Source organism: Littorina saxatilis, linkage group LG6 (genome assembly GCF_037325665.1).
Source record: "Littorina saxatilis isolate snail1 linkage group LG6, US_GU_Lsax_2.0, whole genome shotgun sequence".
NCBI classification, from domain to species: Eukaryota; Metazoa; Mollusca; class Gastropoda; order Littorinimorpha; family Littorinidae; genus Littorina; species Littorina saxatilis.
Window position 1 is genome coordinate 12,319,873 of NC_090250.1, and position 20,937 is coordinate 12,340,809.

Genomic DNA, 20,937 nt, shown 5'->3' on the forward strand with positions numbered 1-20,937 from the left:
TCAATTTCATTCTGTGAGTTCCACAGCTTGACTAAATGTAGTAATTTCGCCTTACGCGACTTGTTTTACCTTAACTATGACAACTGGAACAGGACTAGACTACAAAGAATAGCCTAAGACTTGACAAAGAGACACCGAGCACATATATCACAAAATAAAACATTAAAATGTCGAACTTTTTAAAAATATTAACTTTAAGAGCGAAGAGTCGCGAAAGGTTGCCTACATAACATTCGTTCCTCGTTGGTAACGACTCATAAAACGCTCCACGCCTGCTCCGTTCAAAAAGTTAATGGGATTTTTTTTATGGAAAAACCTTTCAGCGATGTTGAAGAACATTGCATGCAAAAGAAACACCAAGTTTGATGCGTTGCTAAGTGACAAATATCATTTTTAACGATCCAGCGTAACCAGAAAAAATATAAACGAAGCTTAGTGACGACACGCAGAAGGCAAATCACATTCAAATCGGATCAAATTGACACAGCGCACATTCTAACACATTCACTACACATCAGTAATGCCTGATAATACACACAGTCGCATATTCGTGCGTACAGAAGTTATAGACACGTTCACGTAGTTCGCGGTTGCTTTTATAAACCAAATGTTGCGTAGGCAACCGTTATTTTGGAACGATCCAAATGCACACTGTAAACATGCGTAAGGGCAAACAGCTAAGTGCATATGTAACACTAGCACAAAACACAACGAAGATGTATGTTGGGGGTTTCATAGTCGCATTTCATTGGCAGCCACACGGATACTTAAAAACAAGATGTAAGCAATGTCACAATAAAAACGCCATTTTGACGTCATTTTCTGTGTTTGCTTTCATACAAAACATTAACCAACCTAACGATCTTCTTGATTTTATTATCGTTATCTCTTTGGTCAATTTGCAGTCTGTTGATATCCTTATATCATTCGAGAAGCAAGAGAAACATTCTGAAATCTAACTCTAAAGTCATGACCCTCTCGTGGTACACAGCTTTGTAGAACGACCCATATACACACACACTCACTTTTTCCCACAAAGCAAAGACCAGGTGAGATTCCACAACTCAATGTAAATTCCAAAGCTCCAACAGGAGCCAATTTTACTCATGCCTCATACATGCCAGGTGGTGCAACAAGGAAGGTGAGACTAAGAAGTGCATCCTTTCTACCTGGACGTACCTGCCGTGTCACACACTTTGTTGGAAAGCTCAATGACCACTGTGTAGTTGCAATCAACCCTCTTCTGCTTGCACAGCCCTGCCGTCTTCAGCAAGCGCTTGTTCCACACTACGGGCATGTCTGCAGGCAGCTGTGGAAACAGTGAACACTCTGAAACTTGCAGCGCATGAAGAATACAGGAACAAACGCTCAACTGACTCCCCTTCACAATGGTACTTCAAATGTCCTGCCATAATTATTATCAATTTACCTATAAAAAGGATGGACAAATGAAATTATTGTTAATTTTAGAAAGAAGGCACCATTGAACCCTCTCATAGTGCACAGTTTGTGATAAAAAAATCACGTTGACCCTTGGGTATCACACCTTCCCAGCACTGAGAATTCGGTTATCTAGAGCAGCCATCTATAAATAGCCCAGCCAGCTGCACACAGCGAGCCAGCCAGTCAGCTGAGGGTGCCAGCAACAAACTGGCCTGTCTGACCGTAGCTGTAATACTCTTACTTACAACTTTATTTAATGATAGCTGAGCCGTTTGTTGCATTTCTTTTTTGAAATTTGACACATGACTAGATCGATTTCTGCAGATACCACTCAATGCAATTGTAATCCCATTTCAATTTGGTAAGAAGTATTTATTAGTACTAACTGATTGAGGTGCTTTGGTGTGTTTTGAAAGTGTTAGCACACTTTTACTACAGACATAATACAGTTTTGTTTTAGAGGCAACAAGCATGCTAAACACAGAACAGCAAGCAGAATGAATGAAGCAAGCCTTACCTTTGCACCAGAAAGTAGAATGAATAACTGCTAATCCAATACACTGCACTCCATTGTATTGTATACAACTTTCACAATTCATTTTGACGGCATGAAAATGAGCACAGTCCACACAAAAACAAGATAAAACAGCACAGATACCAACACATTCACTTTCCTTTAGATAAGGCACATATTCATTCCAGTAGTGCTTGCTTTCCACAGAACAGAGAGCACAGTGAGTGGGAGTAGACACTCGTCCCAAAGTACAGACCAAACCCATGGCGCCCCCCCCCCCCCCCCCCCCACCCTTTTTCCCCCCAGACAAGTCTTGCTTCCCTAGAACTGTTTATTACAATCTGCAGCATAGCATCTCTCCCAACAGGTCTAGGTACCAGCAAAGCTACAGGATTAGAGGGAACTGAGATAAGGGGGCATTTGTTTTAACATCTGGAATCCATTTCCTGCTCAGTGCCAAGGGGCCAGTTTCACTTAAAGCTGCCTACTATCAATTACAGTGGGGATAAACATCCCTGGCTCCACACACAGCAAGCTAATTGCCTGGCTGACAGACTGGTGCAAGATAGTGGGGCATTAGAATGAAGGGAATGTGTTCTCTTCTTCTTCTTCTTCTTGGCGTTCGCAGAGGTTACACAATCAGTCCAGCACTGGTGATAAATGTTGTCGTTTTCTCCAACTCCTGTCGACTGCCGTATAGTTTGGTCTGCAAGGGAGTTGGTGACGGCCACACTTCTTTTCGTTCCTCATCTAGTAAGGGACATCGCTGTAAGATGTGTTCCGCTGTTTGGTCCTCTTGACCGCAGGCACAGGTTGGTGATGGCGCCAGCTTGAACTTTCGGTTCATGTGAGCATTGAGCCTGTTGTGGCCAGTACGCAGCCTGATGAGGTTGACTTGCTGCTCTCTGGACATGGTGTGGTAGTCATCTCTGTTTGTCCTTGGCCTCATCAATGCCTTGATGATTGTCTTCTGCTCACTAAAGCTGACACTGTTTTCAGGTTGGTCTTCCACGGCTCCTTCTTTTGCCAGCTCATCTGCCCTTTCATTTCCTGGTATCCCACAGTGTGCTGGTATCCACTGGAGGACAACTCTTCTGGTTTGTCTGACCATCTGTAATGCTTTGGCCAGCTGTGGGAGTTTGTCGTTCTCTAGGGCCTGAAGGACTGAAAGGGCGTCCGAGAGGAAGACAACTTGGTAGCAAGGGTCTGCGGAGTCCTGAACGAAGGAGGCGGCCTGCATGAGAGCTTCTGCTTCTGCTTTATAGTTTGTGCAGTGTTTGCCAGTGGCAACGCTGGATGTAGCTGTATGTCCCCCAGGGAACTGGATGAGAATGCCTGCACCTCCATTGAGCACGGCGTTAGTCGCTGATCCATCGGTGTATACATGGATCCACGCCTCTTTTGGGTACTGTTCGTCGATCAGGGCTAAGGTGAGTGCCTGTCGAGCTGTGTCATTCTGATCTTCTCCTGAGGTAACATGTGGAACACTGGTGCAGATCTGGATGCCTGGTTTTTCTGTTGCCTTGGGGGTTTCCTCTTCTTCTTGAGTCAGAGGTAGAGTGTTCTGTGGAAGGACTTCCCTGTACTGTCGAGAAAGTCTCTTGCTCTCGTGTACAAAACTGCTCCGTTTAAGCCGGTTCTTGGTGAGGTTGCTCAGTCTGTGCTTCATGGGGTGGTCGGGTAGGCACTTGAGCTTCTCGGCCTGTACCATAGTCTTGGCTTCTCTTCTCTGACAGAGGGGTTGGATGGTGGTAAGCTTCTCCATTTCCTTGATGGGCGTGGATTTCATTGCACCGGTGATGAGTCGGAGGGCCTGGTTTTGCACACGGTCAAGGGTCTGCAGGTTTGTCTTGGCTGAGGTTGACCACGCTGTGGAGCCGTACTCGAGGTGGGGTCTGATTGTTCCCTGGTATACTGTCTTCAGTATCTTCTCGTTCGCTCCCCAGGTGGTACCTGCCAGCTTCCTGAGTATGGCTAGCTTGCGCCGGGCCTTCGTCTCTGCCTGTGCAATGTGTGGCTTCCAGGTCTGCCGTCTATCAAAGGTGACACCAAGGTACGTTGCTTCTTCATCCTCTCTCAGAGGAGTTCCACCAAGCCTAATGGTTCCGGCTTTCTGCTTTGGCGACAGTGTGAATAGGGTGGTGGAAGATTTCTCCTTGTTGATGGAGACGCACCAATCTTCTGCCCATGCGTTCAGCCTATCTGCCGCTTGCTGCATTCTGTAGGTGGCAGTACTTGCGTGCTCCTCCTTGCACCAGATCACAAGGTCGTCTGCGTAGAGAGCAGCTTTGATCCCCTTGGGCATCTCAGACACCAGATCGTCGATGAAGAGAAGGAAGAGTGTGGGGGAGAGGACTCCGCCCTGAGGGACGCCATGACGAAGGAGGAACTTCTTGCTTTTGGTCTGGTCGACGTTAACTCTTGCCCTGCGGTTATAGAGGTAAGAGCGAATCCACTGGTACATGTTGCTGGACACGCCTTTCCTCAGCAGTTTTACAAGGAGTCCATCTTTCCAGACCTTGTCAAAGGCCTTCTGAAGATCTATCCAGGTGACGAAGACCAGCTTCTGTTCCTGAAAGGCATCTTCAACTTCTTGCGCCAGGTAAGTGACCTGATCTTCAGTGCTGCGGAACTGTCGGAATCCAGCTTGTTCAGGGGCGAGAAGGTTCCTGGATTCCAGGTACCACCTGAGGCGCTCGTTCACAATTCTCTCCAGGGTCTTCACAACACAGCTGGTGAGGCTGATTGGGCGATAGCTGGTGGCCTTCTTTGGATCCTTCCCTTTTTTTAAGATGGGGATCATGATCGCTTCTCGCCAGAGTTGTGGTAGCGATCCTTCTTGCCAGCTGCTGTTGAAGACCTCGAGTAGCTTGTTCTCTGCTGCACTACCAAGGTGGGTTAGCATCTCGTTGGTGATGCCGTCTGGGCCAGGGGACTTCTTCGCCTTTGACTTTTTCAGAGCTGAGTGCAGCTCGTGGAGTGTGAGTGGTTGACTCATGGCGTCCACTGTCGACTGTCTGGCAGGTCTCTCTCTTTTCTCTCTTCTTGCTTCTCTCTGTTTCTCGGGGCTAACATGGAGGTTGCTCTCAGCTGCATAGCTTTCAGCAAATTGGTTGGCAGCATGCTTTCCAGTTAGCACCTTCCCGTTCTCTTCTAATGTGATCTTTCCTCTACTGGTGTTCTCATCATTCAACTGCTTGGTGAGCCTCCAGAGCTTTCTGCCATCCTTCTCAAGGTTCAGAGAGCTTGTTTTCTCTTGCCAGCTTCTCCGTCTTGCCTGTAGCTTCTTTTTGAGAAATTTGGCTTTGGCTTCCTGGAGGCGGATGTTGTTGTTTTGTGACGGGTTGACTTCTGCTTCCCTTCTGGCGTCTGCCAGATCATCATCCAGTTCCTGCAATTCATTGCTCCAGTAGGGCTTATAGTCTCTCCTGGCACCCCTGGGAATGGACTCACGCGCTGCTCTGAGGATGCTCATGTTGAAGTCCTTCGCCACCATGTTGATGTCTCGACCCTCGACTCTGATGTCTTTGGTGAGTTCGCTGGTGCGGTGTCTAAAGAGGAACCAGTTCGCTCTTTTGTAGTTCCACCGTGGGAAGGAAGCTTCAGTGCAGGACTCCATGCCCAGGGTCAAAAAGACTGGCCGATGGTCACTTCCACCTAGCTGTTCTCCGACCTCTCTGCTGGTTAGCTGGTGCATGTCTTCCGTGCAGAAGGCTAGGTCAGGAGTGGATGTAGTGTGCCATCTTCTGGAGTAGAATGTAGGGCAGTCAAAGGGACTGTTCAAAAGGATGAGACCTTTGTCATCCTGCCAGTTCTCCACCTCTTCTCCTCTCCGATCCAGGTGGTCATATCCCCAACTCTGTGAATGACTGTTGAAGTCACCCACCACGATGAAGTTGGAGGCCTTTGCGGGGATCGTGTCAAGGGCGAGGTGTCTATCATTGGGGCAGTAGAAGTTGACAAGATGGAATTCTGATGTCTTCGTCTGAATTTGAATCACCTGATATTCGGAGTCCTCCATGTGCGTTTCTATCAAACAGGCATTGATGTTGTTCCTGATGAGGGTCAGGATTCCTCCTTTGCTTCGGTCTGTTCTGTCGGACCTAAGGCATTGGTAGCCTCTCACTTTGAAGGACTTTTGGGGTGTCAGGTGCGTCTCCTGAATACAGCAGATGTTGATGTTCTTCTCATGCAGGATATGCTCCAACTCTGTCTTCTTGTTCAGGATACTTTCTGCGTTCCAGTGCATGACCTGAAAAGGTCGCTGCTGACTGGGTTTCTTCCTGGTTGTGGTGGTGCCAGTCACTTTCCTCCCGCGTCCCCTGGCGTGACAAGACGGACGGGAGGGACCTCCAGTAGTTGGGGCTGGGTCCCTTTGAGGCATGGGACCCGACGCTGCTCCACCCTGGGGGGTCCTCAATGGGCGAGCGCCATTTCCATCTGTGCTGGTTGATTGTGTCATCATTTGCGTAAGTGCGTGTACCCGTGGTTTGTTAGAATGCGCCGTGCGGCCCGGGTCCTCCGTCTTCAGCATTCGGGGTTTTCTGTCGGGGTTACCTCACCCTTAGCTCATGGCCCGTACGTCCTACCCTGAGAGCACAGGGGGGAGGATTTTCCGGGATCCCACCCGGAGCCAGTTTGGTCCGCGGCCGCAAGCGGCTATCTCCATATCTGAAGACCGTTCCCCTATCCGCCACCCGGGGACGCGCTGGGTTGGGGGTGGTCGCCCCACTGAAAATCCCACACTGGGTTAAGAAAGATCAGCCTGTCCCAGGGAATGTGTTCTAAATCTCCTAGAAACAGCACTCGCCAGAGATAGTGAGACTCTGCTGGCCGCCATTTTGGATTTCCATTGCCCTGGTAACCAGCCAGTGCGGGCGCACTGGCAGGAACAACTGGGTCGGCTAGGCCACGAACCGAATTCTGACCTGCACAGCGCGGCTGAGAAGGTGTGGCATAAGGAGAGTCACAACCAGACCTCAAACTCATTTCATTTTCATTACTTTATTGTGATGCAGGGATGTTGCTACAAATTCGTGCTAATCGGACAAATGTCCTGACTTCATCAACATGAATAGGACATTTGACCGGCTTCACAAATTTCAATAGGACATTTCAGGTGACCTACATTGTGGTCGTACCCATTTTCGCCTGCTATTTACTGTTCTCTCTTTATGTCGTCCTTTCTTCTTTTTCTCTTTTGTTTAATTGAGGTTGCATGGCATTGTACCTCATAAATACTTTGTTCCATCAGCTAAGTTTAAAAACAAAGAACCAGAAGACAAGGCAAGGAACTGAGACAAGCGATTTGGGACTGGGAGTACTTGCCAACCGATTCTACATTTCCAGAATTTGAGAATACTTTTGGCTGCTTTCACTTTTAGCCTCTCTCTCTCTCTCCCCCTCTCTCTGTTGTGTGGGTGAATGTGTCGGTTATAAACATACAGTTACTCCTTGTCCTTATTGTTACTTTGACGAAAAAAAAATGTTGTTCTCCATTTATAACAATAACAAAAATCAATAGGTTGAAAGAAAGAAGGTTTAGACAAATGACAGGAAATTACAGTTACCTCCCTTGATGGGAGAAAAATATGATTTCACCAATTATTTCATGAAGCAAATGAACAAATGACTTAATTGACTGATTCAAATAATTAACAACAAACTTATTAGAAATGGCTTTGTTCCATATGATACTTTTAAAAGGACCCACTGTACCAACCCCCCCAAACAATTGATGTTTAAGGCAGGTAATTACTCCATACCTGAGAAAGACTGATTCCGTACCAGTGGGATACATAAAGTGACAGAATTTTATGAACCTTCAGATACTGATGCCCTGGAACTATTGCAGCAAATCTCTCTCTTTCTCTCTCTCCCTCTTGTGAGTTTTTCAAGTGTGTAGTGTCAGCTTGTTGGTTTTGTCTAGTTGTTGTATTGTGGATTACACATGTTGTAAAATGATCTTGAGTACATAGCCACAAAATGATGTCACTGCCCAGCTCTGCGGTCCTATGAATCGGACATTTGAGGCAGTTAATTGGACTATGACCGATGTCCGACACCTAATTCACCCAGCCCAGATTCAAACCCGTTGCCCACAGAGCACAAGTCCAGTGCTCTACCAACTGACCTATTGACCCCCCCCCCCTCCCATCCCACACAGGAAATACAACAAAGGTTTTGACATTACCTGATTTTCAAAAACAGTGAAGTTAAACAGCTTGAACAAGTGGGATGACAGGGCTTCCTGTCTTTTCTTGAACTGAAGTATAAAACTAGAAGATAAAAACAGAAGATAGCAAAAGATTAATTTTGACCAGGTTTTCACAAAACAATCTATTATATATAGTAAGTGTGTGGTGTGGTGTGTGTGGTCGCAGACCTGTTTACCCTAAACCCGAGGCAAGAGTACTTTCCCAAAAAGTTGAGTGTATTTTTCAAAAAGTTGGTGTACTTTGCAAGCAAAGCCATATGGGCTAGGGAAAATGTACGCGTCGGGTGCAAACGTGTTTGTGTAAGAATAGCATGTCTTGTGAACACCTTCAGAATTTAACTCCTTCCAATACAACAAGGATAAAACAATTTTATTTACCTGTCAGTTTATAGCATTATAACCAGTGTCTTCCAAACAGATAGATAATGAAAAGATGAAGTTCGTGAAATAACATCTGCGGTTGACAGTGGCAAGTTCAGTTTTACAATCATCTCAGAAAACATTGCTTCAGCACGGACTACAGCCTTTTCCTCTGGCAGGATTTGCTTTGCGGGAATGAACTTCATAATTCCTTGGCAGCTTTCAGCGGATTTCTTTGCAGCAACCTTGTCCAGGTGAGTTTTGGAACTGCAGTGTCGTTCGATGTCATATTTCCCAGCATGGGCAACGAAGAAATCTGATTTACAATACTTGCAGTGTGCATGACTTTTCCCCACAGTAGACTCCACAATTCCTGGCTCTTTCTTATATTTCTCCAAGAAAATCTGCTGCTTCTGCTGTTTAGACTTGGTACAGTCATCCGAAACTGGAACATTTTACCGCTTCATTTTGCCACAATTGTCCAGACGATCGCACGTGCCAACAACTGAACAAGGTTTCCACAGCTGAAGACTCGCTGTCATGGTTATCTCCTTTCGACCGAAACCGGTATCAGTTGTACCATCCCGTAATCAGCACACCAACACCGGAAAACGTATTCTAGACTTTTTCTTATGCGTATTTTGTGCGTGTGTCGCGTATTTGCGTACCGATAATAATTTGGCGTACAAAATACGCCCAAATCGTACTGGTAAACAGGTCTGTGGTCGCCATACCTCAGAGATGGCAAGAGGCAAGAACAAGATATGTAAGAGGTTTAAACAAAATGCATACAAATTAACATGACTGAAAATTGATGTGACAAACTGGACCCCAGCCCTGTAGAACCTTCTAACCTTCTGGCCTCTTCATCCCTGAGATGATCCGGGGTCTGGGTGGAAAGGGAGCGCAGAAAACTGTATGGCCTGGCCTTCACTCTGTTGGGCCCTCTACTGGCCAGGGGGGCAGGTGTCCTCTGGGCCGCAACCCTTCCTTTGTCACCAGCGTGCTGGTCTTCTCTGTCCACATCCTGTCCCCGTCTTGTTTTTACCGAGGTGGCTGGGGTGAACCACTTTGGAGACGCTACCCATAAAAACATTTGAATGTGATACACCAAATTATTATTCTTGTGCTGTTTAGGAAGAGATCTCATATCGCATGAATCTTTCCTACAGAAAAAGGTTCAGTTCTCATACAGAAAAGATTTTGGCTTCCATGTTGCCTCATTCTCGACAGTTGTGCTCCCTCACCTTCATCTTGGAAAGAGTTCATGAAACTGTTACATTCATTTCAAAGGTATGTTTTAGTTGAGGTGCAGCAGTATACAGATCTGTATTCATAAATTTTAGACATTTCTTTTTTGGTCTAGAAATATCTACAGACATCAGGGGTGGGACTCTATTGATGAAAAAAGAGGAAATACCTTTTTTCTAGGCCGAATTTTATTTTAAATGGTACATTAAAATCTGTGCAATCTGGTACATTCTGAAAGTAAAATTATACTTCGTAACTTGTTTGGATCAGGTAAAAAAGACATTCTCCTCCCCCCCAAAAAAAAAAACACAAAAAACCACACAACCCAACCAAACAAAAAAAACACTTTCACACAACAATGATAGCATTGTAATGGTGCATATTTACGTAATGAACCATGTATCCATAATCCAATACTGGCAATAGTATGACGCGGAAAAATAGATTACTCCAGCGGAATTCGTAAGTTGTGTCCCTCGGAAATCCGCGGATTCGCGGAAAAGTCCCACCCCTGAGACATTGAAGTCTGCAGTTCTTTGAATAAAGGAGCAAAAATACCCACATGTCTCATTGGTTTTGGCATTTTTAGGCAGACTTGTTGGCTTCGGTGTTGACAAGCCAGCTCTCCTATCCTGTTGGCCATGATCATCAGCTGAGCTGTCTTCACTCTCACTGCTGCTGGTGTCGGTTGTCACATCCCATGACACTGACAGCTCTGCCTCTGCTCCTTTTTCTCTGCTGGCTGTTGTCCGTCCACCATTTCTGTGCAGTCAGTGTATAAATAGAGTACACCATATATCCTTTTTGCAGAACTGAAAAAAATCGCTCAACTTGCTTGCTGGCCGCTGCGCTGCTACTAATGACTTCGGTCCTCGCTCTCTCTCTCTGACTCCCTTATCTGTTACCATTGTTTGATTCCAGATGCTGTCCTTCACTCATCACCTCCCCCCTGCCCTCCAACCCTCTTCCATTCCCCGCATTCGTTCCCACGGGACTCTGCTATCACTTCCTCCTGCATTACCTCAACACCTCCTCCCCCCCCCCCCCCACCCCTTTTAGCTGCATATCTGTCTCGTTTAAATAGAGTTTATGGTCGCTGACCGCTCCCTCTAAACTCACACATAAATAGAGTACACCATATGTGGCCATTTCTGTGAAAAGGGACCTTGTTGAGCTAAGCCTCCGATTGGAGAAACGCGGGGTCAAAGTTAGACCAAAATGTAAACAAACTTTGCTGTGCTGACTGATGCCCACTTCAAGTTGAATTTCTAAAATGTTCAATGAATTATCAGCGATAGTGCAATGAACAGCAATTTAAAGTAATGGAAAATAGTCTTGGGATCAACATTACAAACTTCTACAAATGTTTATGTTCATTCCTCCTCAGGAAAAACACATCGAACCGATGACAAGTTGACTGCGATGATGCCGAAAATGCCGACAGTGTTTTGTTGTGCTTCGAGAAAAAAATTTTCGTCGCTAGTTTTGGTCAAGTTAAAACAACTTACCTATTTTTTTTTTTAATGTTTGACAGTAAGTTTAATATAAACTTTCATCTGGAAGCACATTCAGCAAAGTGATGTAGCCAAATCATCACACAGCTACATTTCACTAGACGGATCTATACGCATAGTTCAGGTAGATCTGACTTTCACGCGACCGTAGCACTGTAGGAAAAAGCAGACGACAAATGCAGTTGCCCGATGAAGAACAGTTACTCCCCGTTTACATCTTTAGTTGCTTCCCTTGCTAAAGTTACTGATATTTAGATCAGTGGTTACTGACTGGGGCATTCTGTTCTTTGCAGCTGTGAATTCTGATAGTGGAAGGGCAAGTCAGTCTTCTCAGTTGAACACGGAATGTTCTGCTGACAGAAGTCACTTTGGGATAAGACAACGATTTTGTTGACGAGGTCAATGCTGTTAATTCAGAATAATTTTGTTGCACTTCGCCCGGACATCATTTTGTGACTCCGAAGTCGAAGCAGATCTACTTTGATCACGATGGTGTTGTAAAGGTTCATGATGACAACGCACACTACTAATCGGTTAAAGAGTTCTCCAAGAGCATAGGCCTATTGCGAAGCAAGGTCTTCCTCTTCCTGATCGTTTGAATGCCCGGACATCGTAAATGAGAACCTGTTGCTCTTACCGTTTGCTGTCTCCACTTAGATCTATGACAGGCTACAATTTCAGGTAAGTTACCATATAGACTGCAGTGTGTGTTTTGTGTGTGTGTGTGCGCGCGCGCGCAGCTTGTGTGTGTGTGTGTGTTGTGTGAGGGTTTCTGTATGTGTGTGTGTGTGTGTGTGTGTGTGTTTTTGTGTGTGTGTGTGTGTGAGAGAGAGAGAGAGAGAGAGAGAGAGAGAGAGAGAGAGAGAGAGAGAAAGAGGGGTAGATAGAGGAAGAGAGATGATGATTTTGATGATGATGATGATGATGATGATGATGATCGTGGTGGTGGTATGTGTGTACGTGTAGTATGTTTTTAAACTCCTCTTTTTTTTTATTTAACCAATGTTACTCTCTTTCTCTCAGTTTGCTGGCGTGGAACAGCAAACAAGTCCAGCAATTCACCGGACAGTGCAACAACAAAAGACAGAAGTGCCTGGCCACAAAGCAGGTGTTCGACAGAATGGGGCAACAGCAATGTCCAGCCGGTTCCAGTTCCAAGGAAATCAGCATGGTTTACCCTTGGGACTTTGCTCAGTAGGTAAAGACATATTAATACTTTACAATTTGTCAGTACTTTAAAAAAAAAAGGGGGGGAGCAATACAGTTATATTTGTGTTTATGTGCTGTTTTCTCCAACAAAGAAGCACACACACAGACACACACACACACACACACTACATTTTCGATAATGTCACCATACCATACCAGCTTAGAAATGGCAAGTGGACAGGTACCCAAAACCAGACTTGAGCTGTGCAAATAGTGGTTAGTAAATAATATGTTGATCAACTCTGTGGTTGCCTTTGTTTCAGAGAAGCAAATCGTCTACCTTGCGAATGAGGCAGGGGTACAGAGGAGGGTAGCAACTTCAGTCTTCGGCATGGTGCATCAATACTTAGGCATGCAGTTTTGTGTGTGAAAGAACAGCACAAATCCATTTTGAAAATGTCTTGATCGTCGGCCACATCAAGTTCGACCCTGATAGGCATTTCAGTTTGTTGAAAGTAAAGGGAGACGTTCGATAGCAGAGTGCACGGATGACATTTTCAATTCAGTGAAGTGATGGACAGACTGACAGACCCACGTGTGCAAGGACACACAGCACCATATGTTACTTTCTACAACTGGAAGCTGTATTTACCAAGGAAACTGAACAATTAATCCTTGTTATGAAATTTAGAAGTACCACAACTTCAAGTCGACAAGTGTGTGTGTATTGTTTTCAGCAGACAGCCTCAAATAGTTTGTGTTTGAATGTGCGTGGGTGAAGAAAGAATAGAACATGGCGGGGGGAGAGGTAGTATGAAAGAAGAAGAAATATTCGATAAAAAAAATCATATGGCTGATTGTTTTTACATTTAGTCAAGTTTTGATTAAATGTTTTAACATAGAGGGGGAATCGAGACGAGGGTCGTGGTGTATTTGTGTGTGTGTCTGTGCGTGTGTGTGTGTGTAGAGCGATTCAGACTAAACTACTGGACTGATCTTTATGAAATTTTACATGAGAGTTCCTGGGTATAAAATCCCCAGATTTTTTATTTTTTATTTCGATAAATGTCTTTTATGACGTCATATCCGGCTTTTTGTAAAAGTTGAGGCGGCACTGTCACACCTTCATTTTTCAATCAAATTGATTGAAATTTTGGCCAAGCAATTTTCGACGAAGGCCGGACTTCAGTATTGCATTTCAGCATGGAGGCTTAAAAATTAATTTATGACTTTGGTCATTAAAAATCTGAAAATTGTAATTAAATATATTTTTTTATAAAACGATTGAAAATTACTTTTATTTTATTCTTCATCATGTTCTGATTCCAAAAACATATAAATATGTTATATTCGGATTAAAAACAAGCTCTGAAAACTAAAAATATAAAAATTATAATTAAAATTAAGTTTACGAAATCGTTTTAAAAACAATTTCATCTTATTCCTTGTCGGTTCCTGATTCCAAAAACATATAGATATATGTTTGGATTAAAAACACGCTCAGAAAGTTAAAACGAAGAGAGGTACAGTAAAGTGTGCTATGCAGCACAGCGCAACCGCTACCGCGCTGAACAGGCTCGTCACTTTCACTGCCTTTTGCACTAGCGGCGGACTACGGTGATTGTGAAAAAAATGCAGTGCGTTCAGTTTCATTCTGTGAGTTCCACAGCTTGACTAAATGTAGTAATTTCGCCTTACGCGACTTGTTTCTTATGCATGGGAGGAGAGAATGATAGAAAAAGACGAAAAAGTAAAAATTAGGGTAACGTTACAAAAAGGGCAATAACTCTGGAATGAAACATTATTTTGACCTAAAACCATAAAAGTAATAACGGCAGATGATTGAACTTACTATTTCCCGGCAAAAGTTTGTTTTTAAAAGTTTGGCCATTTTAAGTCATTTTGGGGGTATCTCCAAAAAAGGGTCATAACTCCGTGAAAAATAAATTTGAAGGTCTGAAATTCTCACATCACGTTCTAAATATAACAGTCTGTGAAATAAAATCCAAAACTCAAAATCGATAAATTTGTCAACAAGGTCCCTTTTCGCAGAAATGGCCACATATATCCTTTTTACATTTAGTCAAGTTTTGACTACCGTACTTTCCGGGTGACAAGGCGCTTCGTTATCTAAGACGCACCCCCTTCTTTTAAAAAAAAATTGTAATCCAGTCACCCATTGGACGCAGGGGGCCGATAGGGCGCACCAAAATTGAAAAAGTATACCGTAGTCGAAGAATGAAAATAAGCCGGTGAGATCAAAGCCAGGTCCATTGTTTATAGACACGACCTTCTTCCCAGGGGTCAATGACCCAGTTTTTGCCATGAGAGGTGGTTCCTGTCATAACTGAGAGAGGAAACACTTCCTGCTTCGGGGTCAGTGACCTGTCAGTGACGGAGTTTAACAGAGTCGAACTCTGTGTGTGCGGCGAGATCAAAGACATTGTGATAGCTGGGTGGCCTTGTTTATAGACACGACCTTCTTCCCAGGGGTCAATGACCCAGTTTTTGCCATGAGAGGTGGTTCCCCTGTCATATCTGAGAGAGGAAATACTTCCTGCACCGGGTCAGTGACCGAGTTTAACAGAGTGGAAATAATTATGTGTGCTCTGTGTGTGCGGCCAGATCAAAGGCAGGCATTGTGATAGCTGGGTGGCTTGAGAGCTCGAGGAAACTTGGCCAGGGCAGTACCAAGAAGCTGAAACATGCATTATCACAAGTTGTTTGACTGGTACTCAGGCGATCTCTTTGATTTTTGTCGTATTTCATACACGGATTAGACGCTTCGTTATACAAGACGCAGGGGTCGAACTCGAGGAAAAAAGTCGCGCCTTATGACCCGGAAAGTACGGTAAATGTTTTAACATAGAGGGGGAATCGAGACGAGGGTCGTGGTGTATGTGTGTGTGTGTGTGTGTGTGTCTGTCTGTGCGTGTGTGTGTGTAGAGCGATTCAGACTAAACTACTGGACCGATCTTTATGAAATTTTACATGAGAGTTCCTGGGAATGATATCCCCAGACGTTTTTTTCTTTTTTTCGATAAATACTTTTGATGACGTCATATTCGGCTTTTTGTAAAAGTTGAGGCGGCACTGTCACACCCTCATTTTTCAATCAAATTGATTGACATTTTTGTAAAGCAATCTTCGACGAAGGCCGGACTTCGGTATTGCATTTCAGCTTGGTGACTTAAAAATGAATTAATGACTTTGGTCATTAAAAATCTGAAAATTGTAATAAATTTTTTTTTTATATAAAACGATCAAAATTTACGTTCATCTTATTCTACATCATTTCCTGATTCCAAAAACATATAATATGTTATATTTGGATAAAAACAAGCTCTGAAAATTAAAAATATAATAATTATGATCAAAATTAATTTTCCGAAATCGATTTAAAAACAATTTCATCTTATTCCTTGTCGGTTCCTGATTCCAAAAACATATAGATATGATATGTTTGGATTAAAAACACGCTCAGAAAGTTAAAACGAAGAGAGGTACAGAAAAGCGTGCTATGCAGCACAGCGAAACCACTACCGCGCTGAACAGGCTTGTCAGTTTCACTCCGTTATGCACAAGCGGCGGACTACGGTCATTGTGAAAAAATGCAGTGCGTTCAGTTTCATTCTGTGAGTTCCACAGCTTGACTAAATGTAGTAATTTCGCCTTACGCGACTTGTTTTCATCTGACATTGAGAATCAGTGTGACTTTCTCTGTTTATCTGGTACACTCTTTGTCAAGGCTAGGAACAGTTCAGCAAGCAAGTACAAGGAGAAATGTCATTTTTATTGGACACAGTGCTGTTTCCTGTACATTGCTCTCAGATAGGTTTTCCACCATGTGTGCAATAGGAAAGTTTGCCCGTCAAAATATTGCTATCGTCACCCAACACTTTTCCTGGCTTCCAATTCAATTTAGGAATAAGCCACAAATTGAGTCCACACTCCAAACAACCTGAAGAAAATGACCACATCAATCAAATGCAATAATAAATCAGCTACCTTACCCAGAGCCAAGAAGATCATCACGTTCGCCTTTCAGATCCACATGACAAAAATCTTCATCAGAGTCGGTGGCATCGGAATCGGTGACAATAAAATCGTCCAGGTCATCATCCTCACAGGAAACGTCTTTGTGCAATCTTGCAGGCGTACGTACTCTCTGCAAAACTGTCAACAATCGCAGAAGAAAAACTTAACTTTATACTCTTAGACTTACTGTACTGATTTGAAGCACATAATGTCTACAATATATTAATATAATATATATATACATGTGATAAATATATATTACACCATAAACCTTAAGTTGATGTTCTCTCACTCTACTTTAATAGACTGAAAATGATATGGTTTTCTATGACATGGACACCTATTGCCCTAAGAAGGGCTCATGACATAAAGCAAATAATCTATCTGAGTTCTCTCTCTCAGTGACACATGTACACACACACAAACTTTTTTAATTCTTACATGCTTCCAGCTTTTGGTCACCGTCCTCTTCTCTACTGCTGTCAAGGTGAGCGCTCCCAGTCTTCCCCTGCTTCCTTCATGGACAGCACAATTCAACACTCATTTGTCAAGTCTGCATGACTCATTACTATTACATTATAGCCATGTTGGTCAACTAATGAAGAGTCAATGGTACTCATGTTTTTCCTTTTCTTTCATAAAGATGTCAATTGTCATCACAAGTGAACAACTGCCCTGATAAAGATGACCTGAAAGCGAAAATATAATGCCAGACAAACTGCACAGGGGATGAACTTGACTACAAAAAAAGTTGAATTAAAAATTTGCTAAAAATCTAAACTTCAATTCAGCAACTGATGAAAAAAGTCCCCATTGTGTAACATGTACTTTAACCATAACATTCAGAAAAGATCCTTTCGGTAGAAAATCTTCCTGAACCTCCATAAGCTGTCATTAGTGTCGGGCTGTAACATCATTATTCATGACAGGGATGTTGCCACTGCCAGCATTTATTTTCTTCAACACTTTACAAAAATGTCCATAAACGTTTTCACAATTCACGGAACTTGGAATTTGAGGTGGCTCTTGGCATCACCTTCTCAACACAGTGAAAAACATTTGACAGACCTGCCCAAACGACAGCAAAGGAATTTAAACGACATTCTGACGACTGTCAGTGCCAAGAGACATCCCTGCATGATGCATTCAACTTGGTGTGTATCTGTAGTGCATGTACACAGAAAGGAAGCATCTTTTAGGTAACTGTAAAATGTAGGTGGTCATACCTGGAACTGGAAGAGTCAATAGATGTTGCATTTGAGTTTGAGATCTTCTGCTGCCTGTAGTCCATTCTTTCTCCTGTCTCCATCCAAAAGACTGGTTTTCCACTGGTTTCAGATCCATCTGCAGTAGTCTGTTCCCCCGAAACATGACCTGTGTTAGCGTCAATGCCAGGATTTAGATCAGCATGACAGTGGTGGTCCTTTGTCTTTTGATTATCATCCGATTCCTCTTCTTTGGTTCCCTGCCCTAGCTGTTCACTGCAGAATACGTCATCAGTCTCTGTATTGGTGTTGTTACTAGTGTTAGTGTTATTACTCAGATCCTCAGCATCAGCTTGGTCGTCAGAATTCTGCGAACAAAAAGCTTGCGACTCCTTAATGCTAGTTGAACCTGCAGTATCAATCCCAACACTTCTCTGAACCGAGCTATCAACTGTTTCATAAAGAGAGGAAGTGCCTGGGGTGGAAAGACATGTCATAAACTTTGATTCGCTTTCAGACATCTCTGGAACTAACAAAGATGAAGCTGGTTTGCTTTCCATGAAGTTGTCTTTCTTGCCATCTTCTGCGTGTGATTTCACTGACGATATCTGTTTTAAAGCCATGTTTCCCTGGTAAGAAATATTTAACTCTTCATAAGACAAATTTCCTAACCTAAGCTTGGAAGGTTTGAGGTGAGCCGCAAGATGACCAAAATCTTCCTGGGATGGAGCATCAGTTTCTGGACAGTCAAGACGAGTAGATTCTGACAGAGGGAGCAGTGATTCTTCTGAGGGAGAAAAATCTACCGATATACTGCCAGACCAAGACTGAGCTGACCTGATGACCGACACATTACGGTGCTGGGAACATGAATATTTGAAGGAAGTCAGAGTTGAACAAACATTTGCCACAGTAGTGCATGCCTTCACTGGTACACAATCTTTGGTGTGCAAATCGTTTAGTGGACTTGCTACCGACTTACTAACACAGGGAGACTCAATGGATAGTTGACTGGACTTATCACTTCCAGCAAAAAAACCTACAGAGTTTATGAGTGCTTTTACCTCTGTAGTTTTGGAAACTTGTTTGCAAGCCTGTTCCTTTTCACCCTCCTGCATTGCAGTTTCAGCCTCAATATGCTGTGGTTTCTCACCTTGACAAAAAACCTCAGTCTTTCCTTTCTCTGCTTTTTCTCCTCCTTCATCAGAGCTTTCCAAAAGGTCAAAAGAAATATCAAGATCAGCTAATGTCACATTTTGCAAGCTAGTTCTCCCAGTTGACTTTGGTTTGAAATGCACAGGTTTGTCTTTAGCAACTCTCTCTCTCTTCTTCTTCTCTGCTGGCAGGTTTGTGTTGCAAACCCCTGAAAAATTCCTAACGCCAGCCATATCAGTAGTCCTGCGACCTCCTTTACATGTTTTCTTTTGCAACTTTCTTGCATTTTCCTTCCCTTCAGCAACTTTCATCTTCTCTTCTTGCTTTGTATGATTTGAAGGTCTTGCTGCATGGACTGATACCAAAGAATCTTCATCAGAACTTCCTGAAGAAAAGTTGAGCAATTCTTGCAGTATTTCCTGCCTGTTGTGACGATGTCTGTGTATTGTGTATGGCTTGGCCATACTGACTCAGTTTGAGTTGCTTGTCGTGATCTGTACCAGAGATGCTGGGTCAAACCGCTGAGCCTTTCCTTCAACTTCAAGCTAAATTCTGTAGAGACAGAAAAGAAATTGGTAGTTAGTTCAGCTTTTTTACATGCATCTATATATATATATACTAAAAGGCCTCTGTCCGTCTGTCACAATGTCTTAATTTGATTGCTAAATATCTCCTGTGTTTCTAGGCCGAGGCGCTTGAAATTTGGCATGATATATACGCCATTCCCTTGGCATATCTTTGGGGAAATTTCCTAACCAATCACTACGCTAACGCCTGGAATTATGATATAATCGATGCAGCGCTCACACATGCTTTCTTTCACATAAATAGCTAAGGTGTTTGACTGATTCGCCTAAAATGTGTTGTGAATTGGGACATATAATATAAATATATATATATATATATATATATATATATATATATATCAGTATATGGTGAATCAGTACATCAAATTACAGACGAACCATTCAAAAATGCATCAAGCAAGACTGAAAAAGTTGGTGGATTTCATTAGTCGTAACTTCGAATTAAATAAAGTATCATGAGAACCCTAGCCGTGGAATAACAATTGAAAAGGTGGGAGGGGGCTGAGAATTCTTTTAGCTACAACAAGTGCTACGAGTTTGAGACTCACCCATGTGTCCGCGTATAGGGTTCGGCTGAATAATGTGTCATTGGCACTTGTAAATTGTATACAGTTTGAAAATGACACAGAAAAATTCCATTCAGAGGGTCAAAGGGCGCATCAAAACAACTTACTGCACCACCCTATACATGGACAGTTTACAGCGTTTGTATTAAATAGGCTGAGAAGAGCACAAGCGCACACCAAAACAAACTCACACAATAGAATTATAGAATATATAAATATACACATTGGCCGTGGCTAGAGAACCATGAGTCATTTACGGAGCCCCTAGGCTCGGGAACCGGTGATCGAGCTAGCTGGTCACGGAGCCTCCAGGCTCAGGAACCGGCACTCCCCACAAGCTACTTTTATCGTTTATAAACTGATAAAGATTTTTCAAATCAAAGAACAATGGTCTTCTTTTTGGGGGAGAAATATTTATGGTGATCAGTTTTAGACTCAGAAAGACTTGCATCTCAGCAAGCTTGATCATGAGCAACTGATCCGCGAAGTCAGAGATGCGGTTCGCAGATGTCAGTACTGTTGAAGTAACTCGATGCAAAGCAGACTTAATTATGCTTTGTCATAACTGAAAAAAAGTGTTTTTTGTTGTTGTTTTCATGTAAATGATATATGTACTGCATATTGTTGATAAATGCTGCTTTTAGTCTTGGGACTAGTGATTCACGACTTCGTTCGCGGACACACTTTTCATGCAGTGATTGCCGACTTGGAAATGTGAGCTTTGTTGTGATGATCTTCCATTTTTAGAATCCACTGTAATGCCTTGGAATAAAGTCATTAAAGAAGAGAGCAAAATAAGAGAAAGGAGAGTGAAGAAGGAAAAAAAGGTTGAAAGATGTAACTTGTAAGGAAAAAAATAAAAAAACAGCGTTGGCACAGCTCAAAGTCAAACTCTTACAAACCACTGTGCCATTCAAATTAAACTATCACATTGATAG

The 20,937-nt window shown here is 43.2% G+C and overlaps 1 protein-coding gene and 1 long non-coding RNA gene across 2 annotated transcripts in view; one reads left to right on the plus strand and one right to left on the minus strand.

The window, feature by feature from the left end:
- LOC138968508 (germ cell nuclear acidic protein-like) overlaps window positions 1-20,937 on the minus strand; it is a 29,387-nt gene that overhangs the window by 7,860 nt on the left and 590 nt on the right. Inside the window, exons 2-8 of the mRNA XM_070341077.1 lie at window positions 17,713-19,398; window positions 16,928-17,001; window positions 16,462-16,624; window positions 10,348-10,547; window positions 9,389-9,614; window positions 8,151-8,235; window positions 1,180-1,309 (exon numbers count right to left, since the gene is read on the minus strand). Coding sequence (XP_070197178.1) covers window positions 1,180-1,309; window positions 8,151-8,235; window positions 9,389-9,614; window positions 10,348-10,547; window positions 16,462-16,624; window positions 16,928-17,001; window positions 17,713-19,310 — 2,476 coding nt within the window. The 5' untranslated portion in view covers window positions 19,311-19,398. The remainder of the gene's footprint in view (window positions 1-1,179; window positions 1,310-8,150; window positions 8,236-9,388; window positions 9,615-10,347; window positions 10,548-16,461; window positions 16,625-16,927; window positions 17,002-17,712; window positions 19,399-20,937) is intronic.
- Window positions 11,445-12,874, plus strand: LOC138968505 (uncharacterized). Its single transcript, XR_011456209.1, has 3 exons — window positions 11,445-11,980; window positions 12,323-12,497; window positions 12,772-12,874. It is a non-coding gene; the product is annotated as an uncharacterized lncRNA (long non-coding RNA).